This window comes from Aedes aegypti, chromosome 2 (genome assembly GCF_002204515.2).
Source record: "Aedes aegypti strain LVP_AGWG chromosome 2, AaegL5.0 Primary Assembly, whole genome shotgun sequence".
NCBI classification, from domain to species: Eukaryota; Metazoa; Arthropoda; class Insecta; order Diptera; family Culicidae; genus Aedes; species Aedes aegypti.
In genome coordinates, this window is record NC_035108.1 from 271,267,670 (window position 1) to 271,281,171 (window position 13,502).

The following is a 13,502-nucleotide window of genomic DNA, read 5'->3' on the forward strand; positions in this document are numbered from 1 at the left end:
AAAATATCTGGAAAAATGTCTCTACTTAGGTCTACTATATTTTGATTCCACATATGCGAATTATGCATTTCAAAATATGATCTTTATAAAAAAAAAAGATCATAAAGAAGTCGTTCGTCAAAAACTGCTTCTATCTTGGTGGAATCAAAACCATGTAAACCTGTGGTAATTAACGAGCGTTGATCGTAATTTCTAACCTATTGCAACGTATTGCATTCTATTACACTAATTTTACAAAAGAAAATTTATACCGTGAAAATCATCATAGAACTGCTGGATATCCGAGTGGACAGGGGAAATTGATACGGGCTATAAAATCTACTTACCCAACAGAATTCGCTGTCTGGTACCGGATGAACGAATGTTCTAGGTCATGAACATCATTTCCGTAGCATGTGGCACATAGGTCGTAGTTGGCGCAATCCGCGCAACGGAATCGGATACCGGCAATTCCCGGTTTGTTACACCCGTCACAGATAATGTTCGGATGTTTCACGCCGATCTGCGCATTATCCACCACAATCAGATCGTATTGCTTCTGGTACCCGACCCGATAATTCGTCCGATGACCGGAGTCCCAATTCACTACCACTGTTTTTTCCGGTGAGTGCGTCGATCCGGAACGTCCTATTTCGCACAGGGTTCCCACATGGCCTTCACCATCATCTGGAAATGAACGTCGTTTTAACCATTACTATCACATTGCACAGAATCATTTTTCTGAAATATTTTTTTTCTTGAGGTTTAAAAAACGGCAGCTGGAAACTACAACTTCACCTAATGACGAATAAACGTAGGAAAACCCGAGAAAATTCACCAATAGCTGCAAATGCGTAAACGGACAAAGCTTACATCGATGCGCGACCGATTCGCTCCACGCCACAAGCTAGATTAAAATTTTCTTAAACCAATCTCTGCTTCCCCTTGCGAGGCAGCATTTGGCGGATAATGAAGTGACTAACAGAACGTTCTCTCGAGTGTTACACACGGCATAGCAGCGAAGTGTGAACGAACCCAACTCTGGTCGACTGCATGCATATACAGAGAACGCGGAGGAAGCTCGGAGCGCAGAACATCCCAACATCATTGGGGGAATTGCTTCCTCTAACAATCAACCACGACGACGGCGGCGATGTAGTCTGCAGTAGGGGAATTCTCACTTTTCCTGCATTACCAGTCCCATTTCTTGGTGGCACTATGAACGACATTCATCAAGAGTGTGAGATATAGCAGCAGAGCATTTCTGTTCCCCAAGCTTCTCGTGTCTGAGAAACTGCAGTCCTGACTTGTGTCTTGCGATGATAAAAAAATAGAAAAAAAAAAAAAACACTTCCGATTACTCCTGTTTAAGATCTTACCGGGTGGCAGCGTTGAAAATACAAACTGGAAGAATTTATTTTTAAATGGATTTTTTTTCTTACCTATGAATGAGTTTTTTGAATATTGATTTGAATATAAGTAAAATGATGGCAATAAATCAAAATATGATGATGAACAAATTCTTTAGAACTAGGACTACCTTATTTTAAAATCACATTTTGATTTTTTTTTATAATTTCCGGAGTTTTCCCATACATAATTTCAAAATTATTTGCTTTTTGTGTATAACCCTTTCGGGACGAACCAGCACAATTGTACTGTTCGGCACCCATGACATTGAATGATTTTTTTTAGCCAATAAATCATTGTTTTACTAAACTTTTTTGACTTCGATTAATGAATTATCATTGATACTTGTAATTAAGCACAAAATCTTTTGTTTACATCGTGTTTAGAAAACACCAGCTCGGGGTAAACAAAATGTAAACACAGTAAGAATTGAAAAAGTTTTATCTGTCGCAACTTTTCAACTGTTCGTTTTTTCTAGGTATGTATGGATACGAATCGAGAGTGAAAGAGTCATTCTTTGAAATGGTGAAGAATAAATGAGAATTGATTTACACAGCAAAGATTTCTGGAGTGGGACCAGCACAATTGTTTTGGTGCCGGCACTTACCCGGTCGATGTTCGTTTTGGACTACCAATTTTCATTTTCAGTATATTGATCAAGTTAAATGGCTGAATTTGGTTCTAATGTCCACAATAGTGCATAATATTGCATTAAAACATGTGTGCCGACAAGACCCCTCGCTTAGACAACCTTCACCAGAACAGCGCTACCTGACCGATGACAAATGACGTTACCGATGAATGATAGACGGACAGACAGATGGGAGTTCAACCAAAACATCCTTCGTCATCTAGGCTTTGTGAAAGTGTAAAATTTCCCAAAACTATTTTCTTAAGAATCTTTTTGAATTCGCGATAATTATTAAGCATAAACAAGAAATATCTCTGAATTTGTTCGTAAGTAGAATCTCAATATTATTCCGTCGTTGTGGACAAACGAGTTTTATCTTTTATATAGAATTATTGGTCAATACTGTATATGCAACGCTAGGAAATCGTGATCCAATCTTGCTAATTTCTAAGTAACGGTCACCAAATTTGTGAATTTATATTACCCTTTATTACATACAGAACTCTAATAAATTCCATTATTGTAGCTTGAAGCTAAACAACCCTAACTTCTGCGTTTGCTGTCTCGAGTTGGTGCACCCTAACCCCACAACATGAATGAGTGATTACATACGAATCATAAAAATTATGTACCGTTCAAAAACTATGTAACAGAAACTCATCGCTTTGCTCAACTAGGGTTGTCATGTCTATTACGGCTTAACCAGCCGACGGTGTTTTGAAAATACCTGAAGGTCGTAGACACAAAAGTCAATTTGGACAAATTGAGTTGTAAGATTGTGAAAAATAATAGAATCGTTCTGGTGGGCTTCGATCCCACGACTCCCAATACGCTAGACTGGGCGCGTTAACCAACTACGCCACAGAACGGGTAACGATTCTGCAGCGCAATCGGCCAACCTGAAACCAAAGTCCGTCACGACCCCATTTTCTCCTTCACAACCCTACACCTCCTTCGGCTCTCTGAGATGCCCAATTCGACTCTCCTAAGCGTGCCTACGAACAACAGTGAGAGATTTTATTTTTAGCGTCGCACTGTTGCCTTGTTTGTGCCACACTACTCATAAGCCAACATTGGCTCAATGAGATGGTTAGTATGGGTCCGGCTTTCGACGTGGTCGTATCTCGTCATATCGACCCCTTTTGCGATAGAGAGATCGCCGCTCAAATTTACTCAACTAGGGTTGTCATGTCTATTACGGCTTAACCAGCCGACGGTGTTTTGAAAATACCTGAAGGTCGTAGACACAAAAGTCAATTTGGACAAATTGAGTTGTAAGATTGTGAAAAATAATAGAATCGTTCTGGTGGGCTTCGATCCCACGACTCCCAATACGCTAGACTGGGCGCGTTAACCAACTACGCCACAGAACGGGTAACGATTCTGCAGCGCAATCGGCCAACCTGAAACCAAAGTCCGTCACGACCCCATTTTCTCCTTCACAACCCTACACCTCCTTCGGCTCTCTGAGATGCCCAATTCGACTCTCCTAAGCGTGCCTACGAACAACAGTGAGAGATTTTATTTTTAGCGTCGCACTGTTGCCTTGTTTGTGCCACACTACTCATAAGCCAACATTGGCTCAATGAGATGGTTAGTATGGGTCCGGCTTTCGACGTGGTCGTATCTCGTCATATCGACCCCTTTTGCGATAGAGAGATCGCCGCTCAAATTTACTCAACTAGGGTTGTCATGTCTATTATGGCTTAACCAGCCGACGGTGTTTTGAAAATACCTGAAGGTCGTAGACACAAAAGTCAATTTGGACAAATTGAGTTGTAAGATTGTGAAAAATAATAGAATCGTTCTGGTGGGCTTCGATCCCACGACTCCCAATACGCTAGACTGGGCGCGTTAACCAACTACGCCACAGAACGGGTAACGATTCTGCAGCGCAATCGGCCAACCTGAAACCAAAGTCCGTCACGACCCCATTTTCTCCTTCACAACCCTACACCTCCTTCGGCTCTCTGAGATGCCCAATTCGACTCTCCTAAGCGTGCCTACGAACAACAGTGAGAGATTTTATTTTTAGCGTCGCACTGTTGCCTTGTTTGTGCCACACTACTCATAAGCCAACATTGGCTCAATGAGATGGTTAGTATGGGTCCGGCTTTCGACGTGGTCGTATCTCGTCATATCGACCCCTTTTGCGATAGAGAGATCGCCGCTCAAATTTACTCAACTAGGGTTGTCATGTCTATTACGGCTTAACCAGCCGACGGTGTTTTGAAAATACCTGAAGGTCGTAGACACAAAAGTCAATTTGGACAAATTGAGTTGTAAGATTGTGAAAAATAATAGAATCGTTCTGGTGGGCTTCGATCCCACGACTCCCAATACGCTAGACTGGGCGCGTTAACCAACTACGCCACAGAACGGGTAACGATTCTGCAGCGCAATCGGCCAACCTGAAACCAAAGTCCGTCACGACCCCATTTTCTCCTTCACAACCCTACACCTCCTTCGGCTCTCTGAGATGCCCAATTCGACTCTCCTAAGCGTGCCTACGAACAACAGTGAGAGATTTTATTTTTAGCGTCGCACTGTTGCCTTGTTTGTGCCACACTACTCATAAGCCAACATTGGCTCAATGAGATGGTTAGTATGGGTCCGGCTTTCGACGTGGTCGTATCTCGTCATATCGACCCCTTTTGCGATAGAGAGATCGCCGCTCAAATTTACTCAACTAGGGTTGTCATGTCTATTACGGCTTAACCAGCCGACGGTGTTTTGAAAATACCTGAAGGTCGTAGACACAAAAGTCAATTTGGACAAATTGAGTTGTAAGATTGTGAAAAATAATAGAATCGTTCTGGTGGGCTTCGATCCCACGACTCCCAATACGCTAGACTGGGCGCGTTAACCAACTACGCCACAGAACGGGTAACGATTCTGCAGCGCAATCGGCCAACCTGAAACCAAAGTCCGTCACGACCCCATTTTCTCCTTCACAACCCTACACCTCCTTCGGCTGTCTACGACCTTCAGGTATTTTCAAAACACCGTCGGCTGGTTAAGCCGTAATAGACATGACAACCCTAGTTGAGTAAATTTGAGCGGCGATCTCTCTATCGCAAAAGGGGTCGATATGACGAGATACGACCACGTCGAAAGCCGGACCCATACTAACCATCTCATTGAGCCAATGTTGGCTTATGAGTAGTGTGGCACAAACAAGGCAACAGTGCGACGCTAAAAATAAAATCTCTCACTGTTGTTCGTAGGCACGCTTAGGAGAGTCGAATTGGGCATCTCAGAGAGCCGAAGGAGGTGTAGGGTTGTGAAGGAGAAAATGGGGTCGTGACGGACTTTGGTTTCAGGTTGGCCGATTGCGCTGCAGAATCGTTACCCGTTCTGTGGCGTAGTTGGTTAACGCGCCCAGTCTAGCGTATTGGGAGTCGTGGGATCGAAGCCCACCAGAACGATTCTATTATTTTTCACAATCTTACAACTCAATTTGTCCAAATTGACTTTTGTGTCTACGACCTTCAGGTATTTTCAAAACACCGTCGGCTGGTTAAGCCGTAATAGACATGACAACCCTAGTTGAGTAAATTTGAGCGGCGATCTCTCTATCGCAAAAGGGGTCGATATGACGAGATACGACCACGTCGAAAGCCGGACCCATACTAACCATCTCATTGAGCCAATGTTGGCTTATGAGTAGTGTGGCACAAACAAGGCAACAGTGCGACGCTAAAAATAAAATCTCTCACTGTTGTTCGTAGGCACGCTTAGGAGAGTCGAATTGGGCATCTCAGAGAGCCGAAGGAGGTGTAGGGTTGTGAAGGAGAAAATGGGGTCGTGACGGACTTTGGTTTCAGGTTGGCCGATTGCGCTGCAGAATCGTTACCCGTTCTGTGGCGTAGTTGGTTAACGCGCCCAGTCTAGCGTATTGGGAGTCGTGGGATCGAAGCCCACCAGAACGATTCTATTATTTTTCACAATCTTACAACTCAATTTGTCCAAATTGACTTTTGTGTCTACGACCTTCAGGTATTTTCAAAACACCGTCGGCTGGTTAAGCCGTAATAGACATGACAACCCTAGTTGAGTAAATTTGAGCGGCGATCTCTCTATCGCAAAAGGGGTCGATATGACGAGATACGACCACGTCGAAAGCCGGACCCATACTAACCATCTCATTGAGCCAATGTTGGCTTATGAGTAGTGTGGCACAAACAAGGCAACAGTGCGACGCTAAAAATAAAATCTCTCACTGTTGTTCGTAGGCACGCTTAGGAGAGTCGAATTGGGCATCTCAGAGAGCCGAAGGAGGTGTAGGGTTGTGAAGGAGAAAATGGGGTCGTGACGGACTTTGGTTTCAGGTTGGCCGATTGCGCTGCAGAATCGTTACCCGTTCTGTGGCGTAGTTGGTTAACGCGCCCAGTCTAGCGTATTGGGAGTCGTGGGATCGAAGCCCACCAGAACGATTCTATTATTTTTCACAATCTTACAACTCAATTTGTCCAAATTGACTTTTGTGTCTACGACCTTCAGGTATTTTCAAAACACCGTCGGCTGGTTAAGCCGTAATAGACATGACAACCCTAGTTGAGTAAATTTGAGCGGCGATCTCTCTATCGCAAAAGGGGTCGATATGACGAGATACGACCACGTCGAAAGCCGGACCCATACTAACCATCTCATTGAGCCAATGTTGGCTTATGAGTAGTGTGGCACAAACAAGGCAACAGTGCGACGCTAAAAATAAAATCTCTCACTGTTGTTCGTAGGCACGCTTAGGAGAGTCGAATTGGGCATCTCAGAGAGCCGAAGGAGGTGTAGGGTTGTGAAGGAGAAAATGGGGTCGTGACGGACTTTGGTTTCAGGTTGGCCGATTGCGCTGCAGAATCGTTACCCGTTCTGTGGCGTAGTTGGTTAACGCGCCCAGTCTAGCGTATTGGGAGTCGTGGGATCGAAGCCCACCAGAACGATTCTATTATTTTTCACAATCTTACAACTCAATTTGTCCAAATTGACTTTTGTGTCTACGACCTTCAGGTATTTTCAAAACACCGTCGGCTGGTTAAGCCGTAATAGACATGACAACCCTAGTTGAGTAAATTTGAGCGGCGATCTCTCTATCGCAAAAGGGGTCGATATGACGAGATACGACCACGTCGAAAGCCGGACCCATACTAACCATCTCATTGAGCCAATGTTGGCTTATGAGTAGTGTGGCACAAACAAGGCAACAGTGCGACGCTAAAAATAAAATCTCTCACTGTTGTTCGTAGGCACGCTTAGGAGAGTCGAATTGGGCATCTCAGAGAGCCGAAGGAGGTGTAGGGTTGTGAAGGAGAAAATGGGGTCGTGACGGACTTTGGTTTCAGGTTGGCCGATTGCGCTGCAGAATCGTTACCCGTTCTGTGGCGTAGTTGGTTAACGCGCCCAGTCTAGCGTATTGGGAGTCGTGGGATCGAAGCCCACCAGAACGATTCTATTATTTTTCACAATCTTACAACTCAATTTGTCCAAATTGACTTTTGTGTCTACGACCTTCAGGTATTTTCAAATCATCGCTTTGGTTTAATTTTTTTTAAGGGTCCATATTTGATTTAGATTGGGAATCACATTTCTCGCGAAACATTACTAAAGGACCTATGTACGAATGAGAGGCTCTCTTTGTTTACTTTCTCTTTGATCAATAACTGAGTCACATTAACCTCTTCTGTTGCGTTTTTTGTATGAAACGCTAGTCATGGAATCTGCCTTTCGATCTGTAGTGAAAAACTTTTCAAAAGCTTTAGTATTCCACTGTTATAATCGAAAGAGAGAGAGAGAGGGGAGAGAATCTCTCATTTGTACATAGGTCCTTTAGTAATGTTTCGCGAGATTTATTGTTTTAAATCTCCTAGGGAAAGTGTACCAGTTATGGCCATAGTGGTTCCCTATTTGGCCATATGCGAAATTTCGATTCCTTTCACATTTTTGATAATTTTAAATGTCTTGACATCTAGATACATATTTTATCCTACTGCTAAAATACACAAAACTTTTCAAAATATGAAGAAATTCAAGTTATCACGTATGGCGAAATAGGGAACCACTATGGCTATAACTGGTAAACCTACCCTATATCAAAGTTTAAGAAACAGTAAAATTTTTGGAGAACGTTCATAAATTACGTCAATTATTTAGGGGAGTGGGGGTGCACGAAAGTGTGACAGTGCATATACTAGGGGCTTGGGAAAAAGCATGATAGTGAGCATAGGAAGGATTTAGATAGACTTAGAAACAATGGACGTAATATTTGAATGTCCACTTGCTTTGGTAATATGGCAGTATCATGTTGAAGCGATAATCCATTTTGGTGTTCTACAATGCATGCTGGTTCAATATCTGCTATAATATTTATGAAGTTGGACAACTGGAGCTGAAAACCTTTACTTACTATTTGCTCCTGAGCTGCAGTCTTTTAAATGGCATATTATTGATGCACTTTACTTTAAACTTTTGCAGTACTATGAAAACTCAACTAAACTATTAAGCAATGTATGAAGCTCAGGATAGCCGTAGCGGTAAACGCGCAGCTACCCAGCATGACCATGCTGAGGGTCGTGGGTTCGAATCCCACGGGTCGAGGATCTTTTCGTAAAGGAAATTTTCTCGATTCCCAGGGCATAGAGTATCCTCGTACCTGCCACACGATATACACATGCAAAAATGGTCAGTCGGCAATGAAAGCTCTCAGTTAATAACTGTGGAACTGCTCATAAGAACACTAATCTGAGAAGCAGGCTTTGTCCCAGTTGGGACGTAACGCCAGAAAGAAGAAGAAGAAGAAGATAAAGCTCAGGAGTCTAGTTTATCCGCTTATATAAAAAAATATCGTTTCGTTTCTTTTACCTTAAAAAATATATGATGATGATGATATGAGCTGCCATCTATTGTAGCAAGGTATCCACCGGTTGCAATGATCTATTCTAACAAAACAATTTGTTCAAGACTGTATAACTCTTTATCACAGACAAACAGACGTCACACTCTCATCATTGTCCATCGACCACCTTTTTAACGGTCGATTCAAAAATATAGTAGGTGGCCAATCCACTACCCGCAGCGCTCGCATCGTTTTTGTTCGCGTTTGACGTTTACACACTACCGCCATCTGTTGGCACGTCGGCCAATTACATTAATTTTAGCATTGGGCGTACATGTTCTCGTGACTATGATTTTGATCGAGATTTGTTCTAAGTGTTACGTCTGTTTGTCTGTGTCTTTATGTTCAATCATACTCCTGTCTGAAGGGCCAAAAACGAATGCGGACCTGTAACCAGAGACACTTACACGAAACCCACAAAGAAAAAAAATTCTCCTTCCAAAAGTAAGTTCACACAAACAGTCGTACAATCAAGCCCTTGCTTGCCAGAAAGACTCAATAGATGGGGAGAAGAGCCCACCCTCTTTCCACGAAATGTTAGCGATAGGTAGTTGACAGTTTCACTCTTTCTATCCATCTCGTTTCAATCGGGTGCCCTGCTGGTCCTAATGATGTTTCCTAATGATGCATATCTTCACTATCTTCTAAAAGTTGATACTCCAATCTCACTCACAACTAACACTTTCCTTGCGGATTTGCTCAAAGCTTCATTTACACTTCACATCTATTTATTTTTCCATTGAACAGCAACTGCAAATCGCGCCTGTCCTTCCAGTCCCCTAGCAATTCTTTTCCAGAAAAAATCACAATAACGATATATTGTCGTACCCCCAATTCTCTCGCTTCACACAAAACACGATAGACTCTGCGTTACTCCGCCCACAGTACGCATGGATCCACACATACTGAGTATTGACCCTCAATAGGGTGCTTTTTGCTGTATATCATTGCTATCACTACCACATTTTTAATACAACAAGAAATCAGATTGAAATTCATAAATTTGCCTTATTAAACCAGAATTTGAAAACAAAAAATGTTTTCGCGGCAACCTGGAATCGAACCAAGAACCTTGCGATCGATAGGCCCGAGCGTACACCACGCGCCTATCGACGCCTTGATGTGGAGTGATGCTAAAACGATACATAAAGCTTTCGTATTGCAATAATCGTTCCACTTTTCATAAGGCAAAATGTATGAAATTCGATAGTCCAGTTCGCTGCGTGTAGGTTACAGTCCAGCCGGTCGAGGACCTTTTCGTAAAGGAAATTTTCTCGACTTCCCTGAGTGTAGGTTACACGGGTAGAAATCAAAATCCAAAACCAAGATTATGACTCATGATATCATGATTTCAGAGTGTTTTCAGCTTATGAAAATACACCATGATTTGGACTCATGAGTCATATTGCCGTAACGCAACACACGCGTTATGTTTTTGTTATGCAATGCTAAGAATCATGAATCACATGCCTAAAATTATGAATCGCGCATCCGTTTATGATTAAAAAAAACTCTAGAGCAAGATTTGAACTAAGAACCTTCTAATTAAGAGTGCCACACCTTACCACACTACCAATTCAACATGTTGAATGAAGGTGATCGAAACGAATGAAATCATGCAATGCACCCCGTTTAGCGTTGTCAGTCTGGATGTTACGCTTATGAGGAATCATGATTATGACTCCCTGAACCATGATTTGTCGTCCTGATATCATGACCTAACCAAATTATGAATTTCATGACTTGTAAATCATGATTTGGGAATCAGATTTTTTCCGTGTATGATCGTACCGGGCACACGATGTGCACATGCAAAATTGGTCGATTGACAAAGAGAGCTGAAGGTTAATAACTGTGGAATTGCTCATGAGAAATTGAGAATCAGGCTTCTTCTTCTTCTTCTTCTTTCTGGCATTACGTCCCCACAGGGACAAAGCCTGCTTCTCAGCTTAGTGTTCTAATGAGCGCTTCCACAGTTATTAACTGAGAGCTTACTATGCCAATGACCATTTTTGCATGCGTATATCGTGTGGCAGGTACGAAGATACTCTATGCCCTGGGAAGTCGAGAAAATTTCCAACCTGAAAAGATCCTCGACCGGTGGGATTCGAACCCACGACCCTCAGCATGATCTTGCTGAATAGCTGCGCGTTTACCGCTACGGCTATCTGGGCCCCTGTCAGGCTTCTGTAATGTCAGAAAGAAGAGAAAGAAACTTGATGGTAGGGAGACATGCGGCTTCGGCACCATTCGACTATTATCGGCAACCAAATTTCAAACGCCAAATTCACAGTATTATTCTATCAAAGCACGTTAATGAAAAAAATCAGATGATTCTTTGTTCTGTCCGCTTCCCACTGACGAGATTTCCGAGAGTGAACAAACAATACCGCCAGAGATGTCATCAATTCAAATGAACACGCCTCAAAATGCGACTTATTTGGAGCTGCCGAAGTGATTCACCAGCAGTTCTTATGGGAAAGTTGCCGAACAGAATGAGGCTGCCGACAATAGTCACACTGACAAGAGATGTTCGCAGCGTTGTAAAATCTTTTCCAAAAGCATTTTGACAAGTCTGTCGGTGTGAATCGATAGAGGATTGAGCAACGCATAAATGTAAACAGACAAACACGGAATTTATCTGCTGATGTCCGAGAATATTACAAAAGAAGCGCGGCATCGGCTTAGACTGCCGAGAATACGTAAGTTCCCCTAATATGAGAAGGTATCGACCGTGATTGTTTTATATTCTATTTTGTTATGGGTATATCGGTCATGTGACTCAAAGTTAAAAGGAGTCTATAGAAGATTTTCGCAAATGATAGAAGTGAATAGGCGGATAGGCGTCGCAAGGGAGCTACAAGATTAAAATTTTACTAGGTGATGAAAATTGAGCAAGCCATTTTTAAAGTCAGTATCGAAGCGTCCTGTAACTAGCTTCTCTACCGCAGAAGGGTTGGCTCAAAGCTTTGAGCTATGCTACCAACACAAGGTAATTATTTGCACTTAAAAATGCGTCCTTCTTGTTAATTAACGTCCAAGCTGTCGGGCACATATTACGTAAATTTACATGAATTTTTAGGGAAGCTGCTTACGCAGACTGAATGTTTTGACGTTTCCATTTAAATTCTAGGAATAAAATAGATGATTCCAGTATTGAAAATTAATCAGTTCCAAGTTACCAACCTTTACAAAAACATCGTTTGAGTATTATTTGAAAGAGGGCTATGGGATTTCAAAAGTTATAGTGTATATGTTTGGTAAGGTGAGTGAAAAGGTTGGAGGGGGTCTCTAAAAAATTAACTTAATTTTCGAGTCTTGTACATGACTCTGATAACGGCCCTATAATGGAGGACGAATTACGCGTATCTGTCAAAGGATACAAACTCTAGTGGAAGTAAGGCAGCGTCCATTTATTACGCAACGCTAAAATTTGAAATTTTAGAAATTTAGAAATGATAAAACAAAAACGAAAGTTCAGGTTAGATGATTTACTAAATCTTCTTCTTCTTTCTGGCGTTACATCCTCACTGGGACAGAGCCTGCTTCTCAGCTTGTGTTTATGAGCACTTCCACAGTTATTAACTGAGAGCTTACTATGCCAATGACCATTTTTGCATGTGTATATCGTGTGGCAGGTACGAAGATACTCTATGCCCTAGGAAGTCGAGAAAATTTCCAACCCGAAAAGATCCTCGACCGGTGGGATTCGAACCCACGACCCTCAGCTTGGTCATGCTGAATAGCTGCGCGTTTACCGCTACGGCTATCTGGGCCCCTTACCAAATCTTACGCTTACCAATTCTCGTTATTACATAGGGGAACTCGGTATAATGCGCCCACTTCATTTGAAAGGGATTCAAGCTTATCTATCTATCTTCTGTCTTCTATCTACATATATTAACAAAAATATAATGGTGTTCGTTTGACACTAAATGGTTTGAGAACTGGCTATCGATTTTTATTTATAATTAAGTTTCTAAAGTGTTCCGACGAGTTTGTGCATAGCACAAGATATAGTACGGGAAAGTGTAAGAAATCGGTAGTGAGCGGAACTGTCATTTTATAAGAGTCATGATTATCGTTTAGAATAGGCTATTGTACGTGTATTTTTGTTGAGTATTACAAAGAATCAAAAGAAGTTCCAGAAAGATTGAAAGTCAGCTATTTGGTATAACTTTTTGCGTCAGATTGCTGCTATGCTAGGATCTCCAAACCAACTTGAAGCTTTACTCAATAGATCGACAAGATCAACCAGTTGATGATGTTTTCGACACATGATGTCATATATATATCAGATATACCATCCAAGACTGTTATGATTTATCGGTTTACGGCTAACCAGCCGAGTGGAAGTTTAAGAACTATCGTAAAACTAAACATTACATATACTTCGCAAGGTTATATCCCGTTAGGCCGTAGGTCATTAGGCCGATAATGGTCAATAATTCTAATGAACCGTAAGGTCAAATGGGTAATCAACAAATATAGGTCTGGATAATTTGCATCACCTAGAAGCCGCCGGGTGAATTTTTAGGTGGAATGGATTGTTAGTTGTTAGATCAGGGTAATTTGCATTACCTAGAAGCCCAC

The 13,502-nt window shown here is 42.1% G+C and overlaps 1 protein-coding gene across 3 annotated transcripts in view; it reads right to left on the reverse strand.

The window, feature by feature from the left end:
- LOC5566349 (E3 ubiquitin-protein ligase MIB2) overlaps positions 1-13,502 on the reverse strand; it is a 125,179-nt gene that overhangs the window by 25,375 nt on the left and 86,302 nt on the right. For 2 of the 3 annotated variants that reach the window (XM_021845082.1, XM_021845081.1), the window contains one exon: positions 327-666. In XM_021845082.1, the coding sequence (XP_021700774.1) occupies positions 327-666 (340 nt within the window). Of the gene's footprint in view, positions 1-326; positions 667-777; positions 889-13,502 lie in introns of those variants that run through there. The other variant, XM_021845083.1, reaches the window with a different exon arrangement.